This window comes from Bos grunniens, chromosome 5 (genome assembly GCF_055505025.1).
Source record: "Bos grunniens cultivar Pamir isolate PY7600 chromosome 5, Bosgru_T2T1.0, whole genome shotgun sequence".
Taxonomy (NCBI): Eukaryota; Metazoa; Chordata; class Mammalia; order Artiodactyla; family Bovidae; genus Bos; species Bos grunniens.
The window spans coordinates 66,686,406-66,702,791 of record NC_141169.1 but is presented as its reverse complement, the minus strand read 5'-3'; the positions used below and the strand labels follow the sequence as shown (position 1 = coordinate 66,702,791).

The following is a 16,386-nucleotide window of genomic DNA, read 5'->3' as shown; positions in this document are numbered from 1 at the left end:
ACAGCACGCCAGGCCTCCCTGTCCATCACCAGCTCCTGGAGTTCACTCAGACTCACACCCATCGAGTCAGTGATGCCATCCAGCCATCTCATCCTCTGTCGTCCCCTTCTCCTCCTGCCCCCAATCCCTCCCAGCATCAGAGTCTTTTCCAATGAGTCAACTCTTCGCATGAGGTGGCCAAAGTACTGGAGTTTCAGCTTTAGCATCATTCCTTCCAAAGAAATCCCAGGGCTGATCTCCTTCAGAATGGACTGGTTGGATCTCCTTGCAGTCCAAGGGACTCTCAAGTTAAATACTTGTAAATACTCACAAATAGCACTACAAAGTGAGGGTGTAAAATATGGAAACTTTCATGAAGTCAACAGAAATGATCTTGGAGAACAACCGGAATCACAATCAAAGTTAATGAACAATGAACCCTGGCAGAATGAGCTAACAGTTGAAGAGAGGCTGAGAAGACTAATAATACAGACCCTTCCGCTGAAAATGATCTTAGCAATCACACAGTATATACTAATCACCTACTACGTGTTTCAGTTGACTTTATTGGCAAAGTAATGTCTCTGCTTTTTAATATGCTGTCTAGGTTTGTCATAGCTTTTCTTCCAAGGAGCAAGTGTCTTTTAATTCTATGGCTGCAGTCACCATCTGCAGTGATTTTGGAGCCCCCAAAAATAAAGTCTGTCATGGTTTCCACTGTTTCCCCATCTATTTATTACAGGAACTTTATCTTTTGCTCCTGTAGGAGCTTTATCTTTTCATTCTGGTTTATCCATTAGAAATGGATTTTGTTCCTTATAAGTATTAGCACATAGTTATGATTATATATATAAAACCTAAATTTTGTGATTATTAACTAAATAAGGATAATTTTTAGATCCAGTTTTGGAGTTAAAGACCCAACCTCTTTTACGTTGTTCACTGTGTGATTTGGCCTCCCTTTTGGCTTAATCCTCGGTGATCCCAGTTTTCTGCCACCACTCACTAGGCAGGGTGTGTGGTCATGAGGAGGAACAATGGGAATAGCCAAAGACCACTGAGAGGGTAACAGGCAGGAAGGTCAGGGATCTCCAAACAGAGGAAATAGGCTGCAAGTGTCAGACATTTTTATCTCGCTTAAGCGGTAGGAGGAAACAAACTAGTGATATTTTTTCCCCTTCTCTATACAAATTTAAAAGGTTTCTCTTAAAATACTGAGCTGCCATAATGACACCTGGTTTCACCTGAAGTTAATTATTCTCAAACCTTGAGTTCAGCAATGCATTTTTCTTATGGAAATGTTTGTCTTAAGCTATGCTAATGTACTATGCATTTACCCTAGACTCTGCCTTCAAGTCCGTTGTGGTTGCCGCCAAATGGCTCAGAACCTACTCAACAAACCATTATGTTAAACTCAGAATTTGTTCCCCTAATCTGTGTAAATGAAACTATTTGTATGGTAATCTGCCCTTCTACAAGATTCAAGTCAATGGTTTCACAGCCTGGGATGAATCTTCTGTCAAGATTATCCCAAAATGCATCTTATGGGTGAGGGGCCTGGTGCCATTCTGAGTTTTAAGACATTCCTTTCATTCATTAACAGACTGCTAGTGACTATGTAACATCCAGCTGAAGACTAGCAGGGAGGTACTCTTTCTGCCCCTTTCTGATGCCTATGTCAGAAGCTTTCTCTATCTCCTTTATACTCTAATAAAACTTGATTACACAAAAGCTCTGAGCAATCAAGCCTTGTCTCTGGCCCTGGATTGAATTCTTCTCCTCCGGAGGCCAAGAATCCTGGCATCTTTTCGTGGGTCAGCAACAACCTTTCACCACAAGCCACCCAGGTGGCATAGTGGTGAAGAATCTGCCTGCAGTGCAGGAGACCCAGGTTCAATCCCTGGGTTGGGAAGATCCCCTGGAGAAGGGAATGGCAACCCACTCCAGTATCCTTGTCTGGAGAATCCCGTGGACAGAGGAGCCTGGTGGGCTACAGTCCATGGGGTTGCAAAGAGTTGGACACGACTGAGTGACTAACACATACACAAAGCCACCCAGCAAACAGTACTTGCACAAAACGTGAGACTAGGCTAATAAAAAGCAATCAGGATACAGAATTGGCAAAAATTTAAAACTAAAGGGCCACAGAATATTCTGGAAGTAGGAGACACAGGCCAAAGAAGAAGGTATAAAAAGAGAAAGGCTTATCAGCTGGGATAAAGGTGACTGAAAATAGCCTGAGGGATTTGGTAGGAGAAGAAATATAAGAAACTATAACAAATTAAGCACGATTGTACTTAAGAATATGGGTGTGGCCTTGCAAATCTAAACAAATTCTTTGACGTTGACTTTTATTTGTCTTTGGTTTTCACATCCCAGCATTAATGGGCTTCTCAGGTGGCGCTAGTGGTAAAGAACCTGCCTGCCAATGCAGGAGAGGTATGCCTGTGTTGAGAAGATTCCCTGGAGGAGGAAACGGCAACCCACTCCAATTCTCCACTTGCCAGGAGAATTCCATGGACAGAGGAGCCTGGCGGGCTACAGTCCATAGGGTCACAGAGTCGGACACAACCGAAGTGACTTAGCACGCACGCAGTACAGAAACTACTTATTGAATTTGGTGACTGTTTTAATCCCCATGCTTCTAATTTAATTTTCTGATAGGAAACATTCATTTGGCTAAAAAATAAATTCATCTAAAAAGGTATGCCAAGTTTAGAAGATGTTACCTTTGGGAGAAACTGGGAAAAAAAGATACATGAGGATGACCTACAGGGGGTAGGGGGCATGAAGGGAGGGAGGCTCACGAGGGAAGGTATATATGTATCCTTATGGCTGACTCACATTATCGAATGCAGAAACTAACACAACATAGTAAGGGACTATCCTCCAATTAAAAAAAAAAAGACACATGGGATCTTTAATATTTTTTATAACTGGATGTAAAATGACAGTTATCTTAAAATTAAAACATTAATTTTTTTTTAAGTATGGCAAGGCAAGTCTTATTCCCACTCTTTTATTTCCATCTGCTAAGGTGTCAATGACCATGTGATCATGGCCACCTCCTTCAATCATACATAGATAAACCACTTTTATTAGTTTCTTCATGCAAGCTAATACAAATGTATATTATTTCTCCCTCACCATCTTTACCATGGTAGCTATTTGGTTCTGAGTCTTGCTTTTTTCCATGTAACAATGTAATGGAAATTTTAAAGAGCGTATTCTATGTGTGGAGAGCTTTTGTTTGAGGTATTCTTAGGTAAATGATACTTATTTAGCCAGTCCTCTACTGATGGACATTTGTATTGTTTCCAACCCTTTGTTATTAAAAGCTGTTATTAATACTATATAGATATTGTATTTGTGTCATTTTGATAACTAGTGCCTAAGTCCCTCCCCAGAGACTGAATCATTTTACATTCCCACCAGCGATGTACGGGAGCCTGTTGTCCCAAAGTCTCGACAGTAGAATGTGTTATCAAACATTTGGGTTTCTGCCAATCCAGTAGATTTTAATTTTTGTTCCATTCATGAGGTTGAGTACATTTCCATTTGTCCAATATACTGAAAAATAACAATGTTATCAGAAAATGTCTCATAAGAAAGCTGAATTTGATTATTTTACTGGAAGAGGTCCTTCCATAGTTCTGGATCTTATTTAAAATGCATTAGCTAGGGCTTCCCTGGTGGCTCAGTGGTAAAGAATCTGCCTGCCAATGAAGGAGACTTGGGTTTGACCCCTGATCTGGGAAGATACCACCTGCTGTGGAGCAACCAAGCCCGTGCACCACAACTACTGAGCCTGTGCTCTGCTGCTGCTGCTGCTGAGTCGCTTCAGTCGTGTCCCACTCTGTGCGACCCCATAGACGGCAGTCCACCAGGCTCCGCCGTCCCTGGGATTCTCCAGGCAAGAACACTGGAGTGGGTTGCCATTTCCTTCTCCGATGCATGAAAGTGAAAGTGAAGTCGCTTCAGTTGTGTCCGACTCTTAGCGACCCCATGGACTGCAGCCCACCAGGCTCCTCCGTCCATGGGATTTTCCAGGCAAGAGTACTGGAGTGGGGTGCCTTTGCCTTCTCTGGAGCCTGTGCTCTAGAGCCTGGGAACTCGAACTATTGAGCCCATGTGCTGCAAACTACTAAAATCAGCACGCCCTAGAACCTGTGCTCCTCAACAAAAGAAGCCACTGCGTGGAGAAGCCCGCACACTGCAATGAAAAGTAGCCCCTGCTCAACTCAACCAGAGAAAAGCCAGGGCAGCAACAAAGACCCAGCACAGCCAAAAGAAAATAAGTAAAATTAAAATGCAACGGCTAGTGGTGATCATTTCGTAACGTACAGAGATTGCTATGTTGCACACCAGGAACTAAGGAACTGTTATAGGTCAATTACACTTCAAAACAAACATTAGATCTGAAGTTTCCAGAGGTGGGAGTCGGGGGAGGAATAACACAAAGGTAGCCAAAAGGGAAGCCTGGCGTGCTGCAGCCCATGGGGTTGCAAAGAGTCGGACACTACTGAGCGATTGAACAACAACAAGCCAAAAGGCACACACTTCCAGCTGTAAGATAAGGAAGTAAAGTACAACATGAGTAATATAATGAACACTGTTGTATGTTAAGAGAGTAAATCTTAAGGGTTTTCATCACATGGAAAAACATATTTTTTCTTTTATTTCGTATCCATATGAGATGATAGGTAGTCACTAAAATTATTGTGATGATCATTTCATGATGTACATAAGTTAAATTATGATACTCTACACCTTAAGCTTACTCACCAATGTATGTTAACTGTATCTCAATGAAACTGGAAGATAAGTAAAATTGTAAAATGCAATGGCTTTTATTTAAAGTGTTCAGTGTTGTTTAAAAACATCAGAAGATCAAATTGACTGAACAATGACTTCACGTCAAAGGGTCGTCGTTCAGTCCCTAAATCATGTCCGACTCTTTACGACCCCATGGACTGCAGCATGCCAGGCTTCCCTATCCTTCCCTATCTCCTGGAGTTTGCTCAAACTCACCTTCATTGAGTCTGTGATGCTATCAACCATCTTGTCCTCTGTCATCCCCTTCTTCTCCTGCCCTCAATCTTTCCCAGCATCAGGGTCTTTTCCAATGAGTTGGCTCTTTGCCTCAAGTGGCCAAAGTATTGGGTGCTTACCCTGCTGCTGCTGCTGCTGCTAAGTCACTTCAGTCGTGTCCGACTCTGTGTGACCCCATAGACGGCAGCCCACCAGGCTCCCCCGTCCCTGGGATTCTCCAGGCAAGAATACAGGAGTGGGTTGCCATCTCCTTCTCCAATGCATGAAAGTGAAAAGTGAAAAGTGAAAATGAAGTTGCTCAGTTGTGTTCGACTCTTTGCGACCCCATGGACTGCAGCCTATCAGGCTCCTCCGTCCATGGGATTTTCCAGGCAAGAGTACTGGAGTGGGGTGCCATTGCCTTCTCCCTAAATATGTTCAAATCACTGACCCACCACCAAGGGCCTATCAAGCCTTCGGTAAAGGACTCTGCCCCACCCTGGAGGGAAGAGAAACAAGACTCACAGATGAACACCCAAGAAATAGTAAACTCAACAAATATCGGGAGCCTTCATGGATCTTACAGGATCAACATGATAAATAAGCAAATCACATCATTTGTTAGAAGGTAATAGATGCTGTGGTAAACAAGACTGGACTGAGGACAGGGGATCAGGAGCCCTGTGGGCCGTCAGAGCAGGCCTCACAGAGATAATATTCGAACAAAGAAGGAGATAAGGAAGAAAGCCTGTGATAATCTGGAGGTAGAGCATTCTGGTAGACAACAGCCAGTGCAAAGGCCAGAAGGAAGATGTGTGCCTAACACGCTCAAGATCCAGGAAGGAGGCCAAGGAGGCTGGAGGAAAGTGGAGGGAATGAGGATAAGGAAGAATTGGAGGCTTCTTTGAGGGCAGAGATGAGTTAGACAACTAAGTTGTTGTGCAGGCTCAGTCGTGACCGACTCTTTGCGACCCCATAGACTGCAGCCTGCCAGGATCCTCTGTCCATGGGATTTTCCAGGCAAGAATACTGGAGTGGGCTGCCATTTCCTTCTTCAGGGGATCTTCCCAACCCAGGGATCGAACCCTGTCTCCTATGTCTCCTGCATTGGTAGGTGACTTCTTTACCACCTAGGTAAGGTCTAGGCCAACCAGATACATTTGGAGTTAATCCCATCCTGTCCTTGCCCTTCTGATCTTGCCCTTGCCCTGGCCTCAGAGACTTAAGTTTTCTAAGAGGGGCAGAGGTAATCCAGTGCTCCAGCCACTCCTGTAGGCATAAAGAGCAAACAACCTAAAGGCCCGAGGCACACTTAGGCAAGCAATCACGTGCTTGTAGGCCGAAGGCTCCAGGCAACAAGAGAACAATCTTGTACCTTTTTCTTCTATAATTCTGCTTTCTCCTGAAAGTTTTCTTTCCTTGCTAAATTTAAAATTTCTTCCTTGGAACGTCTTGTGATTTAATCATCTCACAACAGGTTGGTCCTGTCAGCTGCTTCCCCTTTTCTGCACATCTAATATCTCACCTGGATGTGGTAGTAATCACCACCAGATCAGACTCTTGTGCTCATATGCTCAGTTGCTCAGTCATGTTTGACTCTTTGCAATGCCATGGACTGTAGCCAGCCAGGCTCCTCTGTCGATGGGATTTCCCAGGCAAGAATACTGGAGTGGGCTGCCATTTCCTTCTCCAGGGGATCTGCCCAACCCAGGGATTGAACCCATGTCTCCTGCATCTCCTGAGTTGGCAGGTGAATTTTTTACCACTGATCCACCTGGGGAGCCCTCAGAAACCCCTACAAAGACTCAAATGCTGCCTCTGATCACCTACCCAATTTGTAACAAATACTATCTGCCCCAGCTTCCCTGAGAGCTCATTTGGTAAAGAATCCGCCTGCAGTGCAGGAGACCTGGGTTCGATCCCTGGATTGGGAAGACGCCCAGGAGAAGAGAAAGGCTACCCACTCCAGTATTCTGGCCTGGAGAATTCCATGGGCTATATAGTCCATGGGGTCACAAAGAGTCAGACACGACTGAGTGACTTTCAGTTTCACTATCTGCCCCTGACCTACAAACAAAGCTACTACTTTCTCAATGAAAAGCATTACAGGGAAAGAACTCTTTCTTTTTACACCAGTCTAAGAGGATCTATCACACTTCAGAGTCAAGAGAAGCGAGACAATGAGAACAGAGACTACTGAGGAGAAACCAAGCCGAGGTTTCTGCAGGGGCAGCAGGCCTGATGGGAAAGTCATCTTGCGTTGGCAAAACCACCGTTACTCCAGACTGGCTTCTGTGCATCCTGCTGTGCTTGCTTCCTTGCACCTTTAAACTCTAGACCCCACTTGCTCCGCCTTCATTTCCCCTTCATCGCCTACTAAAAAGACTATACAGAGCATTGCCCTCCAGGCAGAACAGCTGCAAGAGGAAGAGGCCCTGCAATTTCTGTAATCTCTACAATTCCTACAATAATTAAGCAGTAACCTTAGATTTCACCAACTTTCTAATCCCCTCACCAATCAATACAGATCCAGAGGGGTAAGACAGGATGGATACACCACTAGAATAAGCATGGATCTTTCTGACGTTTAAGGAATGCCATTAACACGGGCAAGGCACAGAGCTGGGAGCCACAGGAAATCCAGACATGTGTTCTGGGCACTGATAAAGTGACTCTCAATAAAGGTGGAGGCCAAACTTCCCCTGTGGTCCAGTGGTTCAGACTGTGACTTCTAATGTATGGGGCATGAGTCAATCCCTGGTGAGGGAATTAAGATCCCAGCAGTGTGCCCCCACCCCCAAAAGTAGGTAGAGGCAAAAACTCATGAAAAATGAAACTGTGTGGCAACAAGACCTGAGATATCACCAATCATTGACAATCTGAAGACCAAGTACCCAGAGGGATCTTGGGCAGCTCCATACAAAAAACTTAGAGCCGCTCTCAAAGACCCAAGGGTAGCACGGTGGTGCTTCTGGCATAGGGATTAATCTGGGTGTGAGTTCTGCTTCCAATTTCCCAGCTGTGACATCAGTGTCACACTGATGATATTTCAACATCTGCTTAAACTTAGTTTTCTCGCAAGAAAGAGGAGCCAGACAGCCGCTTCTCGAGGATGTTGGGAAGCGGAAGTGAAATCCAGGAGCTGCTTTAGCATAGGGCTTCCCTGGTAGCTCAGATGGTAAAGATTCTGCCTGCAATGTGGGAGATGCGGGTTCCATTCCTGGGTCAGGAATATCCTCTGGAGAAGGGAATGGCAACCCGCTCCAGTATTCTTGCCTGGAGAATCCCATGGACAGAGGAGCCAGGCGGGTCGCAAAGAGTCGGACGCGACTGGGCGACTAGATTTACCTCTTACACACTCAGCAAGTGCCATCCATCAGGACCCACTCTGGTCTCAATACCGCCCAAGAGACGTCTGCCCGGTACCCAGTCTGCAAGTTCTCCTGTCTATCCTGAGCCTCTCAGGATGCCACTCTGTTCAGTGTCGGGGTAAAATCGGAACTGCTCAGCTCCCACGCCCTGTCTCCCAGTCCATCCCGGGACCACCGGGGGCACCCTCTTCTATACGTGGGTACCCGATCTTTCAGCAGGACGCCCAGCGGGGTTTGGACACCTCCCCTTCGCATCAGCAGCGCTCCCCGCGCGGTGCCCCGCGTCCAGCCTCGCTCTGCCGGCTCCTCACCTGATGTAGGGGAGAAAGGGGTTGACGTGCCCGGAGAGCACGGCGACCACGTAGGAAATGATGAAGGCAGCGGACGACCAGGTCACCAGCAGGAAGGGGACGAAGGCCATTCCCCGGAGAAAGCACAGCATCGCGCCGCCACCGCCGGGAGGGCGCTGCGCTCTACGGAGCCGGGCCGCGGGGCTGGTCGCTGGGCTGCTCCGCGCTGCCGGGAGGCGGGGGCGGCGCACGTGCGGTGAACAGCCGCGGGCTGCCGGGCTAACCCGAGGCTCCGCGACGGCGGGGCAGGCCCGGCTCCGGAGGGAGGGGAGGCGCGGAGAGCGGAGCGAGGAGGCAGGCTGCGAGGCAGCGGCCGGGGGTGGGTGGGGCGCGGGCGGCCCGGGCTTGTTGCGAAACCAGTGAAGTCACAAAGCCGCGGCCCTCGCCGACTTGCCCGGCGCGCGGCGACCTCCCCGCGGACGCGACGCCGGGGCTGCGGGGGACCCGGCTCCTTTCGGTTTTGGTTCGGCCTCCCGGCGCGGGACGCGGCGGGGATGCCCGCCCAGACGGTCCCAGTCTACCCGCGCCGTCCTGCCCCTTGCGCAACTCCGGAGAAACGGATCAACTCCTCCCCGCCCCTCCTCCTCCCCTCGGGGTTTCCGGGGTACCGGGCCTCGAACCCCGACGGCTTCCTCTGCGTGGTCCCGCCGCCCGCGCGTCCCCAGGGAGAGCGTGACCACCGCGTGGTGACATCTACCGCGTCCCGCCCGGCTGCAGGGCTCCGGGCAGAACTGTTGGGTGACGTTCTCCAGGCCATGGGACATGGATGTGGCACCCACCTGGGCGGTGTCCACCTGGAAACCCGGAGCGTGTGGAAGCTGGGGGTTGCGGGAGTGAGGGTGGGGGGCCGGACTGAGCTCTGGCCGAGCCTGTGCTGCCCACAGTTCTACTTCCCTCGTCCCTCCCACCCCCAGGCGGACTTTTCTTTCCTAGAAATTAAGTTTCTGTTTCTCCCACAGATCAGGGTTAGCCCAGGCTTAGAGCTATGTCGTAAGACTGGTAATAGTGACTTCGTACATTTCAAACGCTGCGAAAGGGATTTGTGCTCCGGAGGCGCTTGCAAGCACGGTGATTTTGAAATACAGTTTATGAATTCTGAGCCCAAGGTATGTGACGTCACAGGGTCACTGGTAACCAAACGTGGGTTCCTTTAAGACACGTAAACATTTCTTGGGTGTCACACCTTACTAGGGGACAGGATACAAAGATTTAAATAGTTTCATGGGGTTTAGGCGACTGACATATCAAAATAAAATACATTGTATGGAATATCAAACAAAAATGATAATCTTTTAAAAAAATAAATAAGATATACATAGAGTTGAGAGGCAGGTGCTGCTGCTCAGATGAAGAACCAAGGACCTTTTCCTGACAGATATTACAGTTTTTTAGGCGATTGCTCTTCACACAAAGAGGGGAGACTAGCATTTGTAATTCAAGGAGACAGCAGGAGAAAATGCATAGATTGCAAACTACCTGGTTTTATGGAACTGGAAAAGCATGCAAGAGGAACTCCCTGGTAATCCAGTGGTTAGGACTACACTCTTCCACTGCAGAAGTCACTGGGTTCAATCCCTGGTGGGGGATTGAGATTTCACACGCAGTGTGTGTGCTTAATCGTTCAGTCATCTCTCTTTTCAGCCCTTTGGACTGTAGCCCGCCAGGCTCCTCTGTCCATGGAATTTTCCAGGCAAAAATACTGGAGGAGGTCGTCATTTCGTCTTCCTGGGATCTTCCTCAGGGATCGAACCTACCTCTCTCGCATTGGCAGGTGATTCTTTACCACTGTGCCACCTGGTAAGCAGAACTACCAAATAAATAAATGAACCATTAAAATAAAGACAGACAAGAAAACACACTACTGTAAGGTGGACAGTGGAGAGGTCAGCAAAGAGGCTGCAGCACCTGAGCCCTACTAAGAATCTTATTTGGTTTTGATTTTGATTTTGATAGTGAGGGGAGTTGGAGAAGGTGATGGCACCCCACTCCGGTACTCTTGCCTGGAGAATCCCATGGACGGAGGAGCCTCGGAGGCTGCAGTCCATGGGATCCCGAAGAGTTGGACGTGACTGAGCAACTTCACTTTCACTTTTCACTTTCATGCATTGGAGAAGGAAATGGCAACCCACTCCAGTATTCTTGCCTGGAGAATCCCAGGGACGGGGGAGCCTGGTGGGCTGCCGTCTATGGGGTCGCACAGAGTCAGACACGACTGAAGCAACTTAGCAGCAGCAGCAGTGAGGGGAGTAGGAACATGGACAGACTTGTATTTCAGGAGATCATTGAGGCTGTGGGAGGAGTGACCACAAATCCAATAAAGCAGAAGCTTTTAATTAGCTTCTTTTTAAGAAAATATTACAAAAGCTGGCATCCTTAGTAATCCGTTATAGGTCTCTACTTAGGTTTCTCTGTTCTGAAAACCCACTCTCTTCCCTGGCCTTCCTTCCCTTCCCTGTCACCTCCTGTTTCTCTTCTACTCTGCAAACATGCTGTACTGTGCTGTGCTTAGTTGCTCAGTTATGTCTGACTCTTTTCAACCCCCATGGACTGTTGCCCACCATGCTTCTCTGTCCATGGGGCTTCTCCAGGCAAGAATACTGGAGTGGGTCGTCATGTCTTCCTACAAGGGATCTTCCCAACCCAGCGATCGAACTCAGGTCTCCCATATTGCAAATGGATTCTTTACTGTCTGAGCCACCAGGAAAGCCCATTCTACAACTGATTTGATTTTAAAAACCCTCCCTGAGGCAGGGGAATTATAACATCAAGTGGAATTCACTTGATCTTTTTATCTCTCTGTTCCTTAAGTCCCTTAAACAATCCAGTTGGCTAATCACTTTTTGTTTGCTTGTTTGTTTGTTTCTATTAAACTTTTTACTTTGGAGTATAGCTGATTAACAGTGTTGTGATAGTTTCAGGTGGACAGCAAAGGGACTCAACCATATATATGCATGTATCCATTCTCCCACAAACTCCCCTTCCATCCAGGCTGCCACAGAACATTGAGCAGAGTTCCCTGTGCTGTGCAGTAGGTCCTTGTTGGTTATCCATTTTAAATATAGCAGTGTGTACATGTCCATCCCAGACTCCCTAACCATCCCTTTCCCCTGGCTAACCACTTTTAACCCAAACATACAAGAGTTGTCTGACTATAAAGGTAGTAAGAATTTTGTTGTTTAACATAAGTATGTAAACATGTATATATTTAAAATGGATTCATAAGTGTAACTAACTGTACACGCATACATATGGTGTCTACCAGTCCTAAGGAACCCGGGGCTGCTTTCCCTTCCAAAAGCTTTTGATGCCATAAATCTTATGACACCCACTCCTTAGAATGGTAAAGTTTATACAGTAAGAAATGCAAAAATACTGAAAAACATCCTTACTGGTGAAGGAAACCAGAATATGTCACCCCCAAATATGTCTCTCTAACATATTGGTTTGAGCTGAATCCAATTAAGAAGGCGCAAAAGCAGAAAAAGTTCTCTCTACCCTCTTCCTTTCTGCCTACAACTCTTCTCTTCAGCTCTCAGTTGTGTCCGACTCTTTGTGACCCTATGGACTAGCCCGCCAGGCTCCTCTGTCCATGGGATTTTTCAGGCAAGAATACTGGAGTGGGCTGCCATTTCCTACTCTATGGGATCTTTCTGACCTAGGGATCAAACCCGCATCTGTTGCATCTCCTGCATTGGCAGGCAGATTGTTTATCACTGTGCCACCTGGGAAGCCCCTTTCTGTCTAAAGGAAGAATATAAATTTCCTTTGTTGAAGAGAGTTCTAGATTCTTAGCCCAGAGATGACACCAGAGGAATCTGCAAACAAGCCTCACCCCACTCACTTCCCCCAATATATTACATTCCCACAGTTTCCTGCCCTTGGAAGCCTACAAACATTTTCCCTTGTCCTGTCATTTCTGTACAAACTTATTGTTTCTTTTTTAAGATGCTGTATACACCCAAGGTCTAGCTCTCCCTTTGTTACTCATACTTGAGTTTCTCCCATGCATTTATGAGATGCATATATTAATAAACTTCTTATTATCTACCTTTAAGATGTATAATAAATGTTTTGCTTCTCCCCTGGATTTGATTCTGACTTTCTGTCAAAGGAAGTCATTCTGTCTCAAAGTAAGGATCTCAGTGGGCTGTCCTTTTGAGGATGAAGTCATTCTTCCTTGATGACCATCATTTACTGACAGGCAGTGTCGTTCTGATCTAAACAAACCTCACACCAAAGCTCAAGTATCATCCTCTTTTTATGGATGAGGAAACTGAAATTCAAGGCCATTAAGTTATTGAATAGAAGTGCAGAATTTGAATTCAGGTTTATCTGACTCAAAAAACTGTAACCCTAAACGTTGTGAGGAACTGCCTCACCATTCTAATTCCCCAAACTCCAGAATTACAGAAGGAAACCCTTAAAATATATACAGTTATCTTATTTTTAAACTTTTGTATGGATATACTTATTCATTTTGAAAAACTTACACAATGTATAATAACATAAACAATTGAGAAGCATTCATAATTCCCTGGCAATAAGTCAACTTTCTAGCTTCTATTTTGTTCTGTTACATAGGAATAGTTAAAATCAAATTGTAGTTACAAGTGTGTGGTTTGATTATTTTTATGTATGAAACATCTGTTCCATGTTGTTACACTCTCCGAGTTACCGGTTTTACTTGGTATTTATCCACTGAATTAATGAGCTATAGTTTATTTCATGCCCCAAATTGTTAAACACTGGGGGCAGTGAAATAAATTATGCTCATCCAGATAGCATTTAAATGACATTCTACAAACATTTCAGGTTTCTGCTTTTCTTTTCACTTTAGGTAAATTTACATGCATTGGATTGCTCTGTCAAAGGACAATACAAATATTTTAAAAATCCATGTTAACATTCTAAATTACTTGAAACTGTAGTACCAGTTTCATTGCTTTAATAACCTATTGCAGTTTCATCATATACCACCTCCGTTTCTGTATTTTTTTTTAACATTTATTTATTTGGCTGCAGCAGGTCATAGCTGTGGCATGAGGGATCCAGTTCCCCGACCAGAGATCAAACCCAGGCACCCTGCGTTGGGAACATAGAGTCTTAGCCATTGGACCACCTGGGAAGTCCTGGGGGCTGGTTATTTCTTGCTCACCCTTACTTTGGTCCCGCAACCCTGGTCTCTAACGCTTAAATTCCTTACTTAGAAGGTAGTTGAAAGCCTACAATTTCAGTGGCACTTACTCAGGGTAGATGCCCCTGACCAAATACAGTTCCAGAGCTGGGCCCACACCTCTGGATTTCTATTCTTTTTAGAGGTCTTGTCTCAGTAACTCCTTTTTCTTTGGTTAAATCTGATGCTTTTAAGGTGGTTTTATATTTCCTCAGATTTTTCAGTTGTCTGAATTTCCTGCTGCTGCTGCTGCTAAGTCGCTTCAGTCGTGTCTGACTCTGTGTGACCACATAGATGGCAGCCCACCAGGCTACCCTGTCCCTGGGATCCTCCAGGCAAGAATACTGGAGTGGGTTGCCATTTCCTTCTCCAATGCACGAAAGTGAAAAGTGAAAGCGAAGTCGCTCAGTCCTGTCCAACTCCTAGCTACTCCATGGACTGCAGCCTACCAGGCTCCTCTGTCCATGGGATTTTCCAGGCAAGAGTACTGGAGCAGGCTGCCATTGCCTTCTCCGTCTGAATTTCCTAGTCCAGCGTTTCTATAAGCAGCAGTTGAGGCATTGCATTAGGTCCTTGTCTTTCATTTTTTTTTTTTTTTTTGCAAAAGCAGCTTTTTAGAATTCACAGTTCAATATCTTGGTCATTTGTCATTACGCAGCTCTTTAATTATCAGAAAAGAGAGTATGAAAATTAGCATTGCTAATTCCATTTCCCTCCCCATTCTTTACTTAATCTCTATGTTTTTATTCACGGGCAAGTTGGAAGTAAGACTGCTAGGAGAAATATCAACAACCTCAGATATGCAGATGACACCACCCTTATGGCAGAAAGCAAAGAAGAACTAAAGAGCCTCTTGATGAAAGTGAAAGAAGAGAGTAAAAAAGTTGACTTAAAACTCAACATTCAGAAAACTAAGATCATGGCATCTGGTCCCATCACTTCATGGCAAATAGATGGGGAGACAGTGGAAACAGTGGCAGACTTTATTTTGGGGGGCTCCAAAATCACTGCAGATGGTGACTGCAGTCTTGAAATTCAAAGATGCTTGCTCCTTGAAAGAAAAGCTATGACCAACCTAGACAGCATATTAAAAAGCAGAGACATTACTTTTCCAACAAAGATCCATCTAGTCAAAGCTATGGTTTTTCCAGTGGTCATGTATGAATGTGAGAGTTGGACTGTAAAGAAAGCTGAGTGCCAAAGAATTGATGCTTTTGAACTGTGGTGTTGGAGAAGACTCTTCATTGGAAGGACTGATGCTGAAGCTGAAACTCCAATACTTTGGCCACCTGATGCAAAGAACTGACTCATTTGAAAAGACCCTGATGCTGGGAAAGATTGAAGGCAGGAGGAGAAGGGGATGACAGAGGATGAGATGGTTGGATGGCATCACTGACTCGATGGACATGAGTTTGAGTAAACTCTGGGAGTTGGTGATGGACAGGGAGGCCTGGCATGCTGCAGTCCTTGGGGTCACAAAGAGTTGGACAGGACTGAGTGACTGAACTGAACTGAAAAGCCTCAATTATTTCCCTCTTCTAAAAGCTGCAGTGTCCCCTCTCCATGAATATGGACTGAACTTACTGACTTCTGAAGATGAAGGTATGGAAGGAGAAATAAGGTATCTTTACAGAGAGAAATCTTAACATTACCTTAATTAGATGATCAAAGTTAACATCACCAGGAGTAAACTGATGTTCTATATTCTACAGATTAATATGTGTGTGTGTTCATGCTCAGTCCCTTAGTTTTGTGTGACTGTTTGCAACCCTTTGGACTCCTGCCAGGCTCCTTTGTCCATGGGATTTGTTTTGGCAAGAATACTGGAGTGTGTTACCATTTCCTCCTCCAATGGATCTTCCTGACCCAGGGATCTGAACCCAGGCCTCCTGCTTCTCCTGCATTGCAGGTGGATTCTTTATCTGCTGAGTCATCGGGGAAGCCCCACATATTGATATAATAATAATATATTCTATATATTGATATAATAAGATATCCTGATGTGATGAGAAAGTATTTCACCTCTGTGGTATTTTTCCCCAAAGCCCATTACTCCCTCCCAGCTTCATCTGCTGCTGCTGCTGCTAAGTCGCTTCAGTCGTGTCCGACCCTGGGCCACCCCATAGACGGCAGCCCACGAGGCTCCCCTGTCCCTGGGATTCTCCAGGCAAGAACACTGGAGTGGGTTGCCATTGCCTTCCAAGACAAACCCTAATTGAAGGCCACTCTATAAAATACCTGATTGCTACTTTGAAACATGTCAAAGTCACGAAAAACAAGGAAAGACTGAGAAACTGTCACAGACTAGAGGAACAAAGGAAACGTGACATCTAAACATAATCCAGTATCCCACATTGGATCCCGGAACAGAAAAAGGACCTTAGTGAAAAAACTAGTGAAATCAGAATCAAGCCTATAGCTTAGTTAATGGTAATGCGCCAATGTTAATGTCTTAGTTTTGATAAATTTACCACGGTGCATG

The 16,386-nt window shown here is 45.7% G+C and overlaps 2 protein-coding genes across 7 annotated transcripts in view; one reads left to right on the top strand and one right to left on the bottom strand.

Moving 5' to 3' along the window:
- The window catches only part of DRAM1 (DNA damage regulated autophagy modulator 1), a 41,747-nt gene extending 32,108 nt beyond the window's left edge, over nt 1–9,639 (bottom strand). For 3 of the 5 annotated variants that reach the window (XR_015163992.1, XM_086401028.1, XM_086401030.1), the window contains exon 1: nt 8,693–9,471. Coding sequence is in view for 2 of the 5 variants with exons in the window: in XM_086401028.1 (XP_086257154.1) it covers nt 8,693–8,823 (131 nt within the window). In the remaining 3 variants the exon portion in view is untranslated. Of the gene's footprint in view, nt 1–8,692; nt 9,472–9,510 lie in introns of those variants that run through there. The other 2 variants (XM_086401029.1, XM_086401031.1) reach the window with 2 other exon arrangements.
- On the top strand, nt 9,226–15,621 carry LOC147372313 (uncharacterized). 2 transcript variants are annotated; one of them, XM_086401037.1, is made up of 2 exons: nt 9,226–9,837; nt 14,663–15,611. In XM_086401037.1, the coding sequence occupies exons 1-2, from the start codon at nt 9,226–9,228 to the stop codon at nt 14,747–14,749; spliced, it is 699 nt and encodes a 232-aa protein (XP_086257163.1). In that variant the 3' UTR covers nt 14,750–15,611. The 2 variants fall into 2 exon arrangements, 1 of the variants encoding a protein (XP_086257163.1); XR_015163994.1 differs by lacking the exon at nt 9,226–9,837 and adding an exon at nt 10,373–10,528 and having other exon boundaries at nt 14,663–15,621.
- Nucleotides 15,622–16,386: the final 765 nt, after the last annotated feature.

Coding starts and splice junctions, on each gene's coding strand:
- LOC147372313 (XM_086401037.1), top strand. CDS start 9,226: ATGCCCGCCCAGACGGTCCCAGTCTACCCGCGCCGTCCTGCCCCTTGC. Junction 9,838..14,662: donor TTATGAATTCTGAGCCCAAG/GTATGTGACGTC, acceptor TTCACGGGCAAG/TTGGAAGTAAGACTGCTAGG.